The sequence below is a fragment of the Oryctolagus cuniculus genome, chromosome 7 (genome assembly GCF_964237555.1).
Source record: "Oryctolagus cuniculus chromosome 7, mOryCun1.1, whole genome shotgun sequence".
Lineage (NCBI taxonomy): Eukaryota > Metazoa > Chordata > Mammalia > Lagomorpha > Leporidae > Oryctolagus > Oryctolagus cuniculus.
In genome coordinates this window covers 147,815,622-147,833,292 of record NC_091438.1, presented here as the reverse complement: position 1 = coordinate 147,833,292, position 17,671 = coordinate 147,815,622, and the positions used below count along the sequence as shown (strand labels likewise).

Below are 17,671 nucleotides of genomic sequence, written 5' to 3'. Positions count from 1 at the left end.
AATAGGTGAGGGTGGGGGGTGGGGTGCGGAGGCCAGTGCTGTGGTGCAGCAGGCTAAGCCGCTGCTTAGTACGCCCACGTCCCATATGACAGCACCAGTTCAAGTCCTGGCTCCCCTTCCAATCCATCTAGCTCCTTGCTCATGTGCCTGGGAAAGCACCCGACGATGACCCAGGTATCTGAGTTCCTGCCACCCTCGTGGAAGACCTCAGTGGAGTTCTGGGCTTTCAGCTTCAGCCTGGCCCAGCCAGCTCTTGTAACCACTTGGGCAGTAAACCAACAGATAGAAGATATCTCTCTTCTATCATCACTCTGCCTTTCAAATAAATAAATCTCTTTTAAAAAATAGCATATTACATGAAGAAAAACAGTGGTTGAAAAGAAATAGAACAGACATGATGAAACTGCAAAAGGCAGCAGGGTGTTTAGAAGGTGGGAAACAGGAAAGAGGTTGTAGGGTCGATGCTGTGGCCTAACGGGTGAGGCCACCCCATCCAACGTGGGCACTGGTTTGAGTCCTGGCTGCTCTACTTCTGATCCAGCTCCCTGCTACTGTGCGTGGGAAAGCAGTGGATGACGGCACAAGTCCTTGAGCCTCTGCAGCCATGTGGGAGACCCAGAAGTGCCTGGCTGCAGCCTGGCCCAGTTCTAACTGTTGTGGCTATCTGGGGAGTGAATCAGCAAATGGAAGATCGATTGAGCTCTTCCTCTCTTTGCCTCTCCTTTGCTGTAACTCTTTCAATATATAAATAAATCTTTTTAAAAAAAAAAAAAAAAAGATTAATACACAGGGAATAAAAGAGGTCGAAAATGAGGAAGTAACAGGCAGCCCACAGGGATGGGGGGCTGGATCAGAAGTGGAGCAGCCGGGACTCAAACCAGTGCCCATATGGGATGCTGGTGCAGCAGGCAGTGGCTTAACTCTCTGCGCCGCACTGCCGACCCCTCAGCAGAAACTTTTATGTACACAGCATGGAAAAGATGGAAGACAAGGAAGTGTCTAAAGTTCTAAGAAAAAGTGACTGTACACCTAGAAGTAGACACTCAGCTAAACCATGGACAATAATTCTAGACACTTTTGGAAAAAACAAACAGAAAACTTGGGAGTGTTCAATAGGCCCCCACTGAAGGAACTACTAAAGGACACATCACAAACAGGCAGGATATTCAAGAAGGAATGGTAAGCAAACAAATTAACCCAAAGAAGCACTGGCCCAGTTAAATAATAAAAATTAACAGTGTGGGATACAAAAACCAACATGGAACTAAAACACCAGACAAGGGGCCAGCACTGTGGCGTAGCAGGCAAAGCTGCTGCCTGCAGTGCCAGCATCCCACATGGGCACTGGTTCGAGACTCAGCAGTGCCACTTCTGACCCAGCTCTCTGCTGTGGCCTGGGAAAGCAGCAGAAGATGGCCCAAGTCCTCGGGCCCCTGCACCTGCATGGGAGACCCGGAGGAAGCTCCTGGCCCCTGGCTTTGTATTGGCTCAGCTCCGGCCGTTGCGGCCAACTGGGGAGTGAACCAGCAGATGGAAGACCTCTCTCTCTCTCTCCTCTCTGTGTAATTCTGACTTTCAAATAAATAAATAAATAAATCTTTAAAAAAGAAAAAGAGAAAAACAACAGACAACAGTAGCTTTCAAATCATGAGGAAGAGGGGCAGGTGTGTGGTGCCGCCGGTTAAGCTGCCGCTGGCAACGCCCAGCATCCTGTACTGCAGTGCCAGTGCAAGTCCTGGCTGCTCTGCTCTGATCCCGCTCCCTGCTAAAGTGCCTGGGAAAGCACCAGAAGACAGCTCAAGTAATTCAATTCTGACCAACCATGCGGGAGACCCAAATGGGGTTCCCAGCTCCTGGCTCCTGGCTTCACCTTGGCCCAGACCTGGCTGTTGCAGCCATTTGAAGAGTAAAGCCAGTGGATGGAAGAGCTCTCTCTGTTACTCTTTCAAATAAATAAATAAATAAAAATCTTAAAAAAGTTACAATTAACTCTACATATAATTAAGAATAGATGTTAGTCACAGGTCTGATGAGGAAGGACCTAATATCCACAATACATAAGGAATTTCTACAACTTCATTAACAAAATAACCTAATTTTAAAATGGACAGAGCTGGGCCAGTGTTGTGGTGTAATGGATAAAGCCACCACCTGCAGTGCTGGCATCTCAATTGGGCTGGTTTGAGACCTGGCTGCTCTACTTCTGAACCAGCTCTCTGCTATGGCCTGGGAAAGCAGTGGAAGATGGCCCAAGTCCTTGGGCCCCTGCACCCACGTGGGAGACCCGGAAGAAGCTCCTGGCTCCTGGCTTCGGATCGGCCCAGGTCCAGCCGTTGCGGCCATTTGGGGAGTGAACCAGCGGATGAAGACCTTCCCCCACCCCTCTCTGCCTCTCTGTAAATCTGCCTTTCAAATAAATAAATAAATCTTTAAAAATAAACAAACATACTTCTAAATAACACAATGGTCAAAGAAGAAAACAAATTTTAAAATGTTTTGCAATAAAACTAAAAATCCAACTTATTAAAATTTGTGGAATGCAGCTAAATAATTGCTTAGAAGGGCTGGCACTGTGGTGCAGTAGGCTAAGCCTCTCTGCCTGTGGCACCGGCATCCCATATGGGCACTGGTTCTAGCCCTGGCTGCTCCTCTTCTGATCCAGTGCTCTCTGCTAACGGCCTGGGAAAGGCATGGACGATGGCCCAAGCGCTTGGGCCCCGGAGCTGCAGGGGAATCCCGTGAGAAACTCCTGGTTCTTGGCTTCGGCCAAGCCCAGCCCTGGCCACTGCAGCCATTTGAGGAGTGAATCAGCAGATGGAAGACCACTCTGTCTCTGTCTTGGCTTTCTCTAACTCTGCCTTTCAATTAAATCAATAAATAAATCTTTTTCTAAAGAAGATATAAATTACTAATATCAGAAATGAAAAGAGAATATAGAGCCGGCGCCGTGGCTCAATAGGCTAATCCTCCACCTTGCGGCGCCGGCAAACCGGGTTCTAGTCCCGGTTGGGGCGCCGGATTCTGTCCCGGTTGCCCCTCTTCCAGGCCAGCTCTCTGCTATGGCCAGGGAGTGCAGTGGAGGATGGCCCAGGTGCTTGGGCCCTGCACCCCATGGGAGACCAGGAAAAAGCACCTGGCTCCTGGCTCCTGCCAGGATCAGCGCGGTGCGCCGGCTGCAGCGGCGGCCATTGGAGGGTGAACCAGCGGCAAAGGAAGACCTTTCTCTCTCTGTCTCTCTCTCTGTCCACTCTGCCTGTCAAAAAAAAAAAAAAAAAAAAAAAAAAGAAAAGAGAATATAACTATAGATCCCATGGACATAAATAAAAAGGAATATTATGAACTCTATGACTGCATATTGAAATGGACTAGTTTCTCAAAAGTTACCATCCGCCAAACCTCATATATAAGCAATCTAAACAGGACTGATTCTCACTTTAAATTTAATCAATAATTATTAAGCTTCCAAAACAGGATGTACCAGGCCCAGACAGGGCCACTGGTAAAACCTACCAAACATTTAAGGAGAAAATTATACCAATTTTCTGCAATTTCTTCCAGGAAACAGAAGTAGAGGTCCTGCATTACCCTCATAATAAAACCAAAGACAATGCAAGAAAACCACAGATCAGTATCTCTGGTGAACACAGATACAAGTGGTTTCTTTTAATAATCTCTTTTTTCTTTTTAAGGTTTATTTTATTTATTTGAATGACAGAGAGAAAGGGAGAGACAAGACAGAGATCTTCCATGCACTGATTCATTCCCAAATGGCTGCAATGGCTGATGCTGAGCCAGGCAGGGAGAAGCCAGGAACCCAGATCTCCCGCGGGGGTGCAGGGGCCCAGGTACTTGGTCATCTTCCACCGCCTTCCCATGTGCATTTAGCAGGGAGCTGGACGGGAAGAAAGTGGAGCAGCCAGCTTGCAAACTGGCGCTCCAACATGGGATGCAGGTGTTGTAGGTGGCGGCTTAACCCACTATGCCACAACACTGACCCAGATACAAAAATCTTTTAAAAAGAGTAAATCAAATCCAACCATGTATACAAAGAATTATAAGCCACAACGAATTAGGATTTATCCCAGATATGCAAAGCTGGTTCAACATTCAAGAATCAAATGATGTGATTATCACATTAGTAGGTTAAAGAAGAAAAATAACATGATCACATCCATAGAGCAGAAAGTGCATTTGACAAAATCCATCATTTAGCATAAAACCTCTCACCAAACAGGGAACAGAGGGAAACGTCCTCATCTTGATACCCCCCCCCAAAAAAAATCTACAGTTGACATCACACTTACTGGTGATAAACTCAGTTTCTCACTAAAATTAGGAACAAGGTAAAGATGTCCTCTCTCAGTACTCTTTCCCAACACTGTCCAGAAACCCTAGCTTATGCAATAAGAAACAAAACATATATTGTTTGGAAAGGAAGAAATAAGACTTTCTGTGTGTCAATGACATGACTGTCTGTAGAAAATCCAAAAGAAAAGCCAAAAAGGCCATGTTGGAACTAAGTAATTACAGCAAGGTTGGAGGACATAAGGTCAATAAATGAAAGTCAGTCACTTTCCTAAATACCAGCAAGAAACAACTGAAATTTAAGATAAATACCATGGGGGCCGGCGCTGTGGCACAGTGGGTTAAAGCCCTGGCCTGAAGCACCGGCATCCCATATGGGCGCCGGTTCGAGACCAGCTGCTCCACTTCCGATCCAGCTCTCTGCTATGGCCTGGGAAAGCAGTAGAAGATGGCCCAGGTCCTTGGGCCCCTGCACCCACATGGGAGACCTGGAAGAAGCTCCTGGCTCCTGGCTTCGGATCAGTGCAGCTCTGGCCATTGTGGTCAATTGGGGAGTGAACCATCAGATGGAAGACCTCTCTCTCTCTCTCTCTCTCTCTGCCTCTCCTTTCTCTGTGTAACTCTGACTTTCAAATAAATAAATAAATCTTAAAAAAAAAAAGATAAATACCATGTACATAGCATGCCAAAATATGAAATACTTAGTTGTGAATCTAAAAAATATACAAGATCTCTTCTCTCTCTCTCTCTCTCTCTCTATATATATATATACACACACACACACACACACAAAGCTTGAGTGTGCAAACTACAAAACATAGATGAAGGATATCTAAGAAGAGCTAAATGAACACTTTCCACATTCGGGGGAAGACTATATTGTCAAGACGTCAGCTCTTCACAACTTGACTTATAGATTCAACACAATCCCAGCAAGTTACTTTGTGGGTATCAACAAACTGATTCTGAAGTTTATCTGGTAAGCCAAAAGACCCAAAATAAACAACCCAATAATGAAGAACAAAGGTGGAGGACTGATACAACCTGACTTCAAGATCTACTGCAACACTAGAAATTCAAACAGTGTACACTGGAGAATGCATAAACAAACAATCAGTGGATCAGAATGAGGACCAGAAATAGATCCACATAAATACAGTCAACGGATCTTTGAGGAAAAAGCAAAAGCGATACAACAAAGATAGTTTTTCCTACAAACTATGCTGGGAATGAACATCCACACTGTAAAAAATGAATCTAGGTACAGGTGTTTGCCCGAGGTGGTTTACCACGCCCGCCTCTCACGTCACAGCGCCTGGTCCACGTCCTGCCCGCAGTGCCCAATTCCAACTTCCTGCTAATGCAGACCCTGGGGGGCAGCAGGAGATGGCCTAAGTAGCTGGGGGTCCCTGCCACCCACGTGAAGACCTGGACTTGGTTCTTGGCTCCTCACTTTGGCCTTGGCCCAGGCCCAGCCACTGCGGTCATTGTGGGGAGTGAACCAACAGTTGGGAACATGTTCTTTGCCTCTCAAATAGATAAATGCTTTAAGACAGGACTGGGGAATGTCCAGCCGCCATACACAAAATCATCTGGTCTGGCCTTGCTAAGGCAAATGCAGGCAGGACTGGAAATTCCATAAATCTAGAGCAGGCTAATTTTAAGTTGATAATTTTGTATGGTCCGTAAATGATGTTATAAATATACAAATGGCCCTTGGCAGAAACAAGGGCCCCCATCCCCACTTTAAGAGAAGAAAAAAGTCTAGATCTAGGGCTTACACCCTTGACAAAAACTAACTCAGAACAGACCATAGACTTAAATGCAAAATCAAAAACTTCAAGAAGACAACAGAAAACCTAAGTGACCTTGGGGATGGTAATCACATTCTTGATATCACAGCCAAGGGCAATCTGTAACTGACAGCTGGACATCATTAAAATGGAAGACTTCTGCTGGGCAAAACTCAGACTGCGAGAAAATGCCTGCACAAGACATCCGGCAACAGACTCACTCGGAACACACAAAGAACTCTGAAAACTCAACAAGAAAACAAAACACAGTTTTCAAATGGGCACAGACCCAAACAAGCACCTTACCAAAGAAGATACACAGACGGCACACAGCTGCATACACAGAGATGCTCAGCATAGCGTGACGTTCTGGACCTGCAAATCACAACACTGAAACATGGCCACACACCCCCTGAAACGGCCCAGGCCCGAGCCCTGCTGCACATGTAAAGCAGCAGCGCCCTCCTCACGCGCTGCGAAGCCGGTCTGGCAGTTTCTTGTACAATCCAACTACTCTCACCAGATACCCAGCAATCGCACTACCGGTATCTGCCCGACTGAGGTGAGAACTTGCGTCTACACAGAAGCCTGCATGTGCATGTCACAGCCCCTCTGTTCATTTACACCTGCCCAAACTGGAGGCAACCAAGCTCCCTTCACTAGATGAATGGGCAAACTGGTACATCTAAGCGCTAGAATATTAATATCATTCAGTGCTAAAAAGACGTGAGCTCCCAGGAGCCCTAAAAAATACAGAGGAACCTTAAACATAGATTATTTAGTGAAAAGAAACCAATCTGAAAGGGATACATACCGTGTAATTCCAACAATATGACATTCTGGAAAAAGCAAAACTATGGGGATGTTAAAGGATCAGTAGTTCCCAGAAGAAAGGGGAAAGAAAAGGATGCCACAGAGGGTTCCCAAGGCGGTAAAACACTCTGGCTGCTGTAATTACGGGTACATGTTGCTGAACGTTTGTCCAAACCCACAGAACACGCACCATCTAGAGTAACATAAACCATGGGTTTGGGTGATAATGCTATATGAAGACCTAAAAAACAAGATAAGGATCAATACACCTGCGTGGCTACAAACAGACCACACAGAATGAGGAGAGGGAGAGCGGAAAGACCACACAGGATGCAGCTGCGGTAACCCAGGCGGGAGAAGCGGTCAGACCTCTGACCACGGACACGGTCAGACCTTTGACCACAGACAGGTAAGACCCCAGGAGTTACTCAGACCACAGATGCTGTGAGACAAGGAATGGAAGAGAACTCCAAGGCTGCCGGCCTGAGTTTGCGGAAGCCTGGCGCTGTCGTCGATTCGAGGGAATGAGTACAGACAGAGCAGTGCGGAGAGAAAGATCGGAGTTTCCTTTAGGACAGACCACTTGTGAGAGGTATAGGCGTCGTCCACACAGAGACTGCAGAATGGATGCGTCAGGGCAGATACGACTCTGAGTCAACAGGTGGTTTATGAAACCGTGAACTGAATGAGTTTGCTAAGAAAGTGTGTGGATACAGAGAAAAGAAGACCTGAGCTCCAAGGTGGCCAATACGTCTGTGGTCAGAGATGCAGGAGAAACAGGAAAGGAAGCAAGGCAAGGTCGGAGAGAAAATGGCAAACTGAAAGCTAGTAAAAAGAAAGTGTTTCAAGGAAAAGGAGTGATCGCTTGTGTCACGTGACCTGCTGGTTCACGCAGATGCAGACAGCTCGGACCGCTGAACTGGACACCGTGCAGATCACTCTGACAAGAGCAACTCTGCTGAGGCAGGAATGGGAGAGCTGTACCAGAATGAGTTTAAGACTGCAAATAGCAGACGAACTGGAAAAAGCAAAGATTAGATGATTTTTTATTTTTTAAAAAGACATTTATTTTGAAAGCATTGAAGAGAAAGGGAGAGACAGAGAGATCTCCCATCTGCTGGTTCACTCCCCAGATAGCCCCAACAGCCAGGGCTGAGCCAGGCCAAAGCCAGGAGCCAGGAGCTTCATCCGGGTCTTCGTTGTTGGTGGTAGGGGCCCAAGCACTTGGGCAATCTTCCAGTGCTTTTCCCAGGCCATGAGAAGGGACCTGAATCAGAAGTGGAACAGCTGGGACACAAACTGGCTTCCAAATGGGATGCTGGTTTCACAGGCAGCGGTTTTACCAGCTATGCCACAACACTGACCCCTACATGATTTTTTTTTAAAGATTTACTTTATTTATTTGAAAAGCAGAGTTGGGGGGTAGGGGGGAGACAGCAAGAGAGAGATCTTCCATCTGCTGGTTCGCCTGGTTCACTCCCCAAATGGCTGTAAGAGCCAGGGCTCGCCCAGACCAAAGGCAAGAGCCAGAAGCTTCACCTGGGTCCTCCCATGTGGGTCAGGGGCCCAAGCACTCGGGCCATCCTCTGCTGCTTTTCCCAGGCCACTGGCAGGGAGCTGGATCAGAAGAGGAGCAGCCGAGACCTGAACCTACATTCATATGAGATGCAGGCATTGCAGGCGGTGGCTTTACCTGCTAGGTCACAGCACCAGCTCCCACCTACATGATTTTTTAATTTTGCTGAAAAGCAGAGCAAATAAATGGGAAGGTAGCTGTTAGAGGAAAAAAATAGTTCATTTTCTGAAGTTGGGGGAAAAGCATATTATATTGATAGAATATTATCCAGGAAAAAGGAAATTTTGACAAGTTACAAGAAAGAGAAAATCTTAAGACCTGTTTTTGAGTGGAACACAGAGAACAGGGCTCTGAGGAAGGATACAGAGTTCATCTAAAGTAACAGGCAGGCAGGCAGAACAGGGGGTACTGGTGGAGAAGCAGGTCTGGTGGAAATTCTCTTCTGATGGGTTTTACCTTCTCACTGGAGTAGACAGCAAGGAAAAGCTGAGAACAAAAGAAAAACAGCTGAAAAATGCCAAATGGCAGTTGTTTTCAACCCCAAGAGCGCGTCCACTGGCCGCACTATCAGCCTACAGCCACCAGATGGCGCTATGCTCATCTCTTGAAAAACAGTGCTGGTAGGTAACTGAAACACCGAGCCTCCCAGCCCCTCTTCACTCTGCTGCTCTGGGTCCATCTCCCTCTTGCTTCTTTGGAGCTTCCTTTCGCTTTTCCCTAACCTACATGCTTCCTCAGTCTCAAAATGGACAGAGAAAGAATCCTTATCACACATTTTTATAAACAAACCTCTCCCCATTCTCTTCCACGTCTCCTACTTGGAGAGTCACATACAAATAGTCTCGCCTTTGGCTTTCTGCCTGGTAGTACAGTGAAAACCTCATCAACGCACACATCGGGTGGAGGAGAAGGGGCTGGACCAACTGTGGGCCACAAACCAGTTTCATCTACTTTTTAAAAAAACTCTTCTTTGTCTTATTTGAGAAGCAGAGAAGAGATGAGAGAGAGAAAAACACTCTCATCTACTGGTTCACTCCTCAAATGCCCAACCCCATAAAACAATTTTAAATGATATGTGATATGTCTATAGAGTAATTTAAGTATTTCTTCATAAATATGTTTAAATCATTAAATACCTTAAAAAGATTAATTTTATGATGCAATAAATTATATCTCAAAAAGCTGTTGCTTGTTGCTCTCAGAACAGCATCCAAACTTCCCACCAAGACATGTGAAGCCCTCGGGCTCTTGTCCTGCCCAGTCTTGGGCCTGTCCCCACTGCACACATCAGCTCCTAGCACTCTCTCTTACCTCTGGGCCACTATCAACTGCTTTCTCATTGTTTCAGATCCCACCTTAGACAATGTGGCCTTCTGGAAGTTCCTGGAGTACTTCCTTCCTAAAACTCCAGGCCAGGCCCTGTCTGCTGCATTGATCCTATCACAGCACCCAGCCCACTACATGATGTTTGATTAATCATCTTGTCTCTTCAGCTTTTTTTTCTTAATCACCATTGAATTCTCGCTCCCCAGCAGGAAGCCCAGCACACAATAACGCTTAAAATTTGATGAATAAATGGCTGAGTGAACTTCCTAATTATTAAAAGGCCAGTCAGCCCTTCAGCACTGACCATTAACAGAGGATATCAAAAACAATGCAAATTGGCCGGCGACGCGGCTCACTAGGCTAATCCTCCACCTGAGGCGCCGGCACACCGGGTTCTAGTCCCAGTCGCTCCTCTTCCAGTCCAGCTCTCTGCTGTGGCTCAGGAAGGCAGTGGAGGATGGCCCAAGTGCTTGGGCCCTGCACCCCATGGGAGACCAGGAGAAGCACTTGGCTCCTGGCTTCGGATCAATGCATTGCGCCGGCCGCAGCAGCCGTTGGGGGGTGAACCAACGGAAAAGGAAGACCTTTCTCTCTCTCTCTCTCTCTCTCACTGTCCACTCTGCCTGTCAAATATATATATATATATATATATATATATATATATATATAAAGGAATGACCTACTCATGGGTTACAAAGGAGAAAACAGTTGGCACGAGTGGCCACACACAGCAGAGAATACCAGGTCCTATAACGATGGCACTGAGTTGTCTCACTGAAGCCTTGAACCACTGGCACAGGGTCTCAATCAAAAACGCTGCCCCGGCCTGATGGATAACGTCCCTTCAAGCTTGTGGAGCTACGCATGGGAGCCAAACACAAGGTCCAAAACCCATACCACTCAGAGGCTGTCCAGCTCCAGCTACTCCAAGTGTCAGCGAAGAAGCAAATAGTATTTCTGGATCTTCCGCCACTGCTTAGAATTTGGACTTCAAGCCAAAGGGTAGTTAAAGATCATTTAGTCCACTGGCTTTCAGACTGGATTCGGGCAACTCCCTCGGGGTCATTTAGGGGAAAGAAAACAGGGGCGTTTGAGCAGGCAGAGACCCAGGCTCCTCACCCTAGTCAACCAAAGCAACTGATTTTAGCTGCTTCTTATATGGAGCCTGTTCCCCGCAGGACTATTTTAAAAGAAGTTCTATATCTTCTACTTAAAATAAAACCACCTATTTGGCCCAACTCCTTTATTCTAAAAATGAGGAAAGAGAGACTCAAGTATATACTGTATTTTCTCTCGCAATTTAGCAAAGCTGAGGACTTCTGTCTCCTGACTTCTCCCATCTTGCAAAATCACATCCTGCAAACTCTCGTGCATTTTCACAAAGTGAGGGGTTCTGAGCACTACTCTAATTGTATACAGACCAGTAACAACTAAGGAGTATAAAGGAACAAATAAGTACAACCGCCAATTAGTACTAACATACTCCAGACAATACAGTAAATATCTTAATTTAAAAAAAATGTAACTATCTTCTACACATGCTTTCCCAGGAATCTCAGATTCACTGTTACTTTAAATTTCTTAAGTGATTTCTCTGGGCTTTCCTTACCTGCACAAAGATATGGTAATCCCTTGGCATGCAGAGTGCTTAGCAGGATACACTGCACATTGTCCACAAATAGTAGCTATTACTATGATTCTACTCAGCCAGCACAATGTCCTTCTAAGGAAAAGACCCCTGATCTTGCTCAAGGTCACATAGCTAGTAAGGACAATCAAACAGTGAATCCAGGTCCACCTACTCCAAATAAATAAATAAATCTTTTAAAAAGATTTGAAAAGATTTAAGTGTTTTTTTTTTTTTAAGATTTGTTTATTTATTTGAAAGTTAGAGTTACACAGATAGAGAAGGAAAGGCAGGGGGAGGGAGAAAGAGAGGTCTTCCATCTGCTGGTTCACTCCCTAGATGGCCACAGCAGCCAGAGCTGCGCCAATCCCGAAGCCAGGAGCCAGGAGCTTCTTCCGGGTATTCCCATGCAGGTACAGCGGGCCCAAGGACTTGGGCCATCTTCCACTGCTTTCCCAGGCCACAGCAGAGAGCTGGATTGGAAGTGGGGCAGCCAGGACACAAACTGGTGCCCACATGGGATGTTGCACTGTAGGTGGTGGCTTTACCCACTACGCCACAGCACCGGGCCCTGAAAAGATTTGTTAAAAAGGCAGTTACAAAGAAAGAGGGGGAGAGACAGAGAGATCTTCCATCCGCTGGTTCACTCCCCAAATGGCTGCAAAAGCCAGGAACTTCTTCCGGGTCTCCCATGTGGGTGCAGAGGCCCAAGGACTTGGGCCATCTTCCAGTGCTTTCTCAGGCACATGAGCAAGGAGTTGGATCAGAAGTGGAGCAGCTGGGACTCAAACTGGCACCCACATGGGACGCCAGCACCACAGGCAGGGCCCTTGCCTGCTATGCCACAGCACCAGCCCCAGTAAATAAATCTTTTTTAAAAATAAGAGTACTATAACATTTGGCTAAGTCATTGATCTTCTCTATACTTCAGTTCCTTCCCCTGGGGAAAAAAAAAAAAAGGAATATCAACCTGATCTACCTTATGCAATAAAGTCAGCAAAAGCACTTCGAAAAGTCCCACACATACCTAAGGTAAGTTTTCACCAGGCTGAATTCTCCTAAAATAAGCAACTAATTAAGATCATCCTTTCTACCCAAGTAAACAAGGAAACATATTAAAAACAGGGTTAGAATGGCACCTGTGTCTGACCTTCCAGCCTTAAAAACAGCCAGAGAAAATGTTCGACTGCCATCCACAAAGGGAAGAGACAGACATCTCTCTTCCCAGGCTCTCTCTCCCTCGCTCCCTGGTAAGTATATATTCACCCAGGCAAAATTCATTTATTCAGCAGGTTTTATGAAGCATCTACGATGCACCTAGCATTTTGCCAAGTGTTAGGGAAATAATTAGGACCTGCCCCTTGCCATTAAGGAATCAGATATAACCAATTATAAAGTAATGATGAAGACGCCATCCCTGATCAGACTACCTAACACAGCACCCGCTCTCCTGCTCCCTTCTTACCCGGCTTGTTTCCCTAAGCACATTTTACCACCATCCATGTGGCTCAGAAGTGATTAACTGTGCCTGAGGGTGGCTTCTGGGAAGGACACGGTATTGAGCCTCAGAAAATCACAGAAAAAAGAGGAAGGACCGTGCCAGTGTGTAATGTCAGCTTCCCCTGCATCAGTGTCTAGCTCAGCTCCAATTCATACTAGGAAAATACAGCGCCTACTGTTTCTAACTTGGGGCTCCTTTTTGCCAATACTCTTGAACCCAGTTCCAAGGGGCCCCATCCAGCATTCTGGAAACTGGCTCTTCTTCCTGTCCTGGCAGATCAGGAAGGTCTGAAATAGAACATAATCAAACCTGCCCTGCCCCTTCTCCCAACACAGCTGCCATGATTCACTTCCTGTTCCAAAGAGCCATTTAAAGCAGGGTCGGCAAACTTGTTCTTTAAAGTTTGATAGAATACATAAAATCATACAATTTAGTATAACAGTAAATATTTCAGGTTTTGTAGGAACTAAGTAAGGTCTTTGTCTTAACCCAACTCTGATCCTGTACATACACAATAAATACACCCATCTACAGCAAATGAACACAGTTGGAATTCAGCTAAACTTTTACAAAAATGAGGCGGTGGGTATACAGGCCAGAGTTTGCTAAGCCCTGATCTAAAGCAGACCTACCTGAATTTTTTTTTTTTTTAAGATTTATTTACTTATTTGAATGGCAGAGTTACAGAAAGAGAGGTCTTCCATCTGCTGGTTCACTCTCCAAATGGCTGCAACGGATGGAGTGAACATGTTTTAATGTGTCCTCTGTTGTTAGGCATTTCAAACTGACCCTCTCATAAGAGAAACGCACCATCCTAAACTCTGCGGAGACTTCTATCACACTACTCACGATACCTATTAGCTTCCTTAGGGTCTCCTACGTGGGTGCAGGGGGCCAAGCACTTGGGTCATCTTCCATGGCTTTCCCAGGCCATTAGGAGTGAGCTGGATCGTAAGTGGAGCAGTTGGGACTCAAACTGGTGCCCATATGGGATGCCAGTGCCATAGGCAAAGGCCTAACCTACTATCCCACATCGCTGGCCCAAGGAGAATTTTTTTAAGATTTATTTATTTGTAAGTCAGAGGTACACAGAGAGAGGAGAGGCAGAGAGAGGCAGGGGGGGGGGAGAGAGAGAGAGAGGGAGAGAGGGAGAGAGGGAGAGAGGGAGAGAGGGAGAGAGAGAGAGAGAGAGAGAGGAGTCTTTCATCCGATGATTCACTCCCCAATTGGCTGCAATGGCCAGAGCTGCACCAATCCGAAGCCAGGAACCAGGAGCTTCTTCCAGGTCCCATGCGGGTGCAGGGGCCAAAGGACTTGGGCCGCCTTCTACTGCTTTCCCAGGCCATAGCAAAGAGCTGGATCAGAAGTGGAGCAGCTGGGTCTCGAACTGGCGCCCATATGGGATGCCAGCACTTCAGGCCAGGGCGCTGGCCCCAGGATAATTATTTTTAAGTAACCTCCTCCCCACCTCTTTTAGATACCTGTATTTAAAAAACCTTGGGGCCGGCTCCATGGCGCAGTAGGTTAATCCTCCACCTGTGGCGCCAGCACCCCATATGGTCGCTGGTTCTAGTCCCAGCTGCCTCTTTTGCAATCCTGTTCTCTGCTATAACCCTTGGAAGCAGTAGAAGTTGGCCCAAGTGCTTCGGCCCCTGCACTCGCATGGGAGACCGGGAAGAAGCACCTGGCTCCTGGCTTTGAATCGGCATAGCTCCAGCCATCTGGGGAGTGAACCAACAGAAGGGAGACCTTTCTCTCTGTCTCTCCCTCTGCCTGTAACTCTACCTGTCAAATAAATAAATAAAATCTTTAAAGCATCGCATACAGGCGCCAGGTTCTAGTCCCGGTTGCTCCTCTTCCAGCTCCTCTTTCAGCTCTCTGCTGTGGCCCAGGAGGGCAGTAGAGGAGGGCCGAAGTGCTTGGGCCCTGCACCCACATGGGAGACCAGGAGAAGCACCTGGCTCCTGGCTTCGGATCGGCATAGCTCTGGCTGTGGCGGCCATCTAGGGAGTGAACAAACAGAAGGAAGACCTTTCTCTATGTCTCTCTCACTGTCTAACTCTGTCAAATAAAAATAAATAAATAAAGTAAAAAACCTTATGGAGGCCAGCATGGTGTAGCAAGTAAAGCTGCTGCCTGCTATGCCAACATTCCACATGGTTGCCGGTTTGAGTCCCAGCTACTCTAGCTCCAATCCAGCTCCCTGCTAATGTGCCGTTTGGGGAGTGAACCAGCAGTTGGAAGACCTGTCTCTGTCTCTCCCTCTCTCACAGTAACTTTGCCTTTCAAATAAATAAATAAACCTTTAAAAAAATAACCTTAGACGGTCTAATCTTACCTCTCCCTAACTGCTTGGGTGTTTTGATTTCATTACTGGGCTTCGGCCATTTTTCCCAGAACCACCAATCTGTGTATTTGGACATGCAAACCTCTGGATTAGTAGACCAACTAGAATTCAGAGATTCTTCGGGTTGGAAAGATTTAGATCATCTGTTCCAACCTCCCATTCAGCGCCCAAGTTATCCAGCAAGCAGTCACTCAGCGCCTGCTCAAACACTTCTCCTGGCAGGAAGGCTATCACCTGCTCCCAAAGCAACAGATTCTATCTCCGGACAACTCTGAGGTAGGGCGCTCTTATTTTTCTTCTTAGTACATTTAATCACCTCATCACTGTGAATTTATTTACTGACTTTTTTTTTTAAAGAATTATTTTATTTATTTGAAAGAGAGAGGGAGAGCCAGAGAGGTCTTCCACTCCACTGGTTCACTCCCCAGATGACCGCAACAACCAGAGCTGAGCCGATCCGAAGCCAGGAGCCAGGAGCTTCCTCTAGGTCTCCCACGCTGCTGCAGGGGCCCAAGAACTTGGCCATCCTCCACTGCTTTCTCAGTTCACAGCAGAGAGCTGGATTGGAAGAGGAACAACCAGGACTCAAACCAGTGCCCACATGGGACACGGGCTCTGAAGGCTGGGGCTCTAACCCACCATGACACAGTGCCAGCCCCAATTACTGACTTTTTATCAGCATGTTAGATGCTTGAGTTCAGGAACATGGTTTTCGTGTTTGTGGCTGTTTCTCATTACTATGGATCTTGAACAACATATGGTACCCAGGGATATAGAGTAACTGCTTACTAGAAAGAAGGGGGAGGCAGGGAAAATAAAACCATGCTGGATCTGGGGAACGTCGGGCAATTCAGGATGCTGACCTGAGGCACCTGCAGAGGCAGAGCGAGTAACTGAAAATGTCTGAGTAGGAAATGTGAGGCTCCTGGTATCTCACAGCCAAGTGCTGGGCTGAGGGTGTAATGTTTGAGGAACATTCATAAATCTCTCTCTCTCCTCTCCCCTTCCTTCCAGGCCTCCTCTGGGCCATTCTAACAGTGCACATCTTTTGTGTTCTCTGTTCTCCGGAGGCATTTCAAACTGACCCTCTCCCTAGGAGAAACGGACCACCCTAAACTCTGTGGAGACTTCTATCACTCTACTCATGACCCTTGTTAACATATCTGCCATCCTCTATCAGGCGTTGAACTCTAAGAGCAGTGGCTGTGTCACCTTCATTTTTGTGTCCTGGACACTGAATACAGTGATGGGCCAACATAGAAATCTTACAGATGTTTGGTAAATAAATGAAGATTATGTTTTTATTGTATTCTACACTGACCAAACTACATCCAGGGGACTGCTTTCATACCTGAACATCACACTCTAGGAAAGACACTTTAGTCTTATAGCCTATATGACTGCAAAAGCAAGTATCACAGAAGAGGAGGCCATGGATGTAACTAAGTGACAGGGGCCAGGTAGGACTATACCCGACTTTTTACATGAAATCTCTTAAATGTGGCCAACTATTTGAATTTTTTTAAAATAAGAACTACAAAGAACAGCAGTATATAGAAGCAGATATGGGAAGCACAATGTGCAAGTAGTTTTGGACAAAGGAGCCTAAGCAAGAAGTGACACAGCAGAACTGCATTTCTGAAAGACCATTCTAACAGAATAAGCCAGGGTGCCACCGTGGCAGTCAAAGCAGGCAACAGGACAGGGCCTGAACCCGGATAGCAGCGATGGGGTAAAGCGCTGGGGGTGCGTATGAAAGACAACCTGGTCTACCCAGCCCCAACGATAAACTCCAAGACTGCATAAGCTAGTCTGGCAGCCACATTATCAATCTGTAGGTTTCTAATGGCTTAAAATTTTTAGATAGTTGATTAATACATAAAACGAGTACTTTTTATGGGTACCATGTGATGTCAACACACGTATACAGCCCAAGACGAGCAAACCAGGCAATTACTTCCATTCCTTTGCCTTTTCTTTCTTTCTTTTTTTTTTTTTTTTTTTTTTTTTTTTGACAATCAGAGTGGACAGTGAGTGAGAGAGAGAGAGAGAGAGAGAGAGAGAGAGAAAGGTCTTCCTTTTTCCGTTGGTTCACCCCCCAACGGCCGCTGCGGCCGGTGCACTGCACTGATCCAAAGCCAGGAGCCAGGTGCTTCTCCTGGTCTCCCATGGGGTGCAGGGCCCAAGCACTTGGGCCATCCTCCACTGCACTCCCGGGCCACAGCAGAGAGCTGGACTGGAAGAGGAGCAACCGGGACAGAATCCGGCGCCCCAACTGGGACTAGAACCCGGGGTGCCAGCACCGCAGATGGAGGATTAGCCTAGTGAGCCGCGGCGCCGGCCTCCTTTGCCTTTTATGTCTGGAGCCTACCAGCTCCTCTCA

General features: G+C 46.6%; 1 protein-coding gene across 9 annotated transcripts in view; it reads right to left on the bottom strand.

Moving 5' to 3' along the window:
• Window positions 1–17,671, bottom strand: part of LUZP1 (leucine zipper protein 1) — a 98,181-nt gene that overhangs the window by 8,676 nt on the left and 71,834 nt on the right. For 4 of the 9 annotated variants that reach the window (XM_051857954.2, XM_008265703.4, XM_051857956.2 and 1 more), the window contains exon 3: window positions 8,944–8,973. The exons of 4 other annotated variants lie outside the window; for them this stretch is intronic. Coding sequence is in view for 1 of the 5 variants with exons in the window: in XM_070079115.1 (XP_069935216.1) it covers window positions 8,806–8,860 (55 nt within the window). In the remaining 4 variants the exon portion in view is untranslated. Of the gene's footprint in view, window positions 1–8,805; window positions 8,974–17,671 lie in introns of all 9 variants that reach the window. One more of the 9 variants, XM_070079115.1, reaches the window with a different exon arrangement.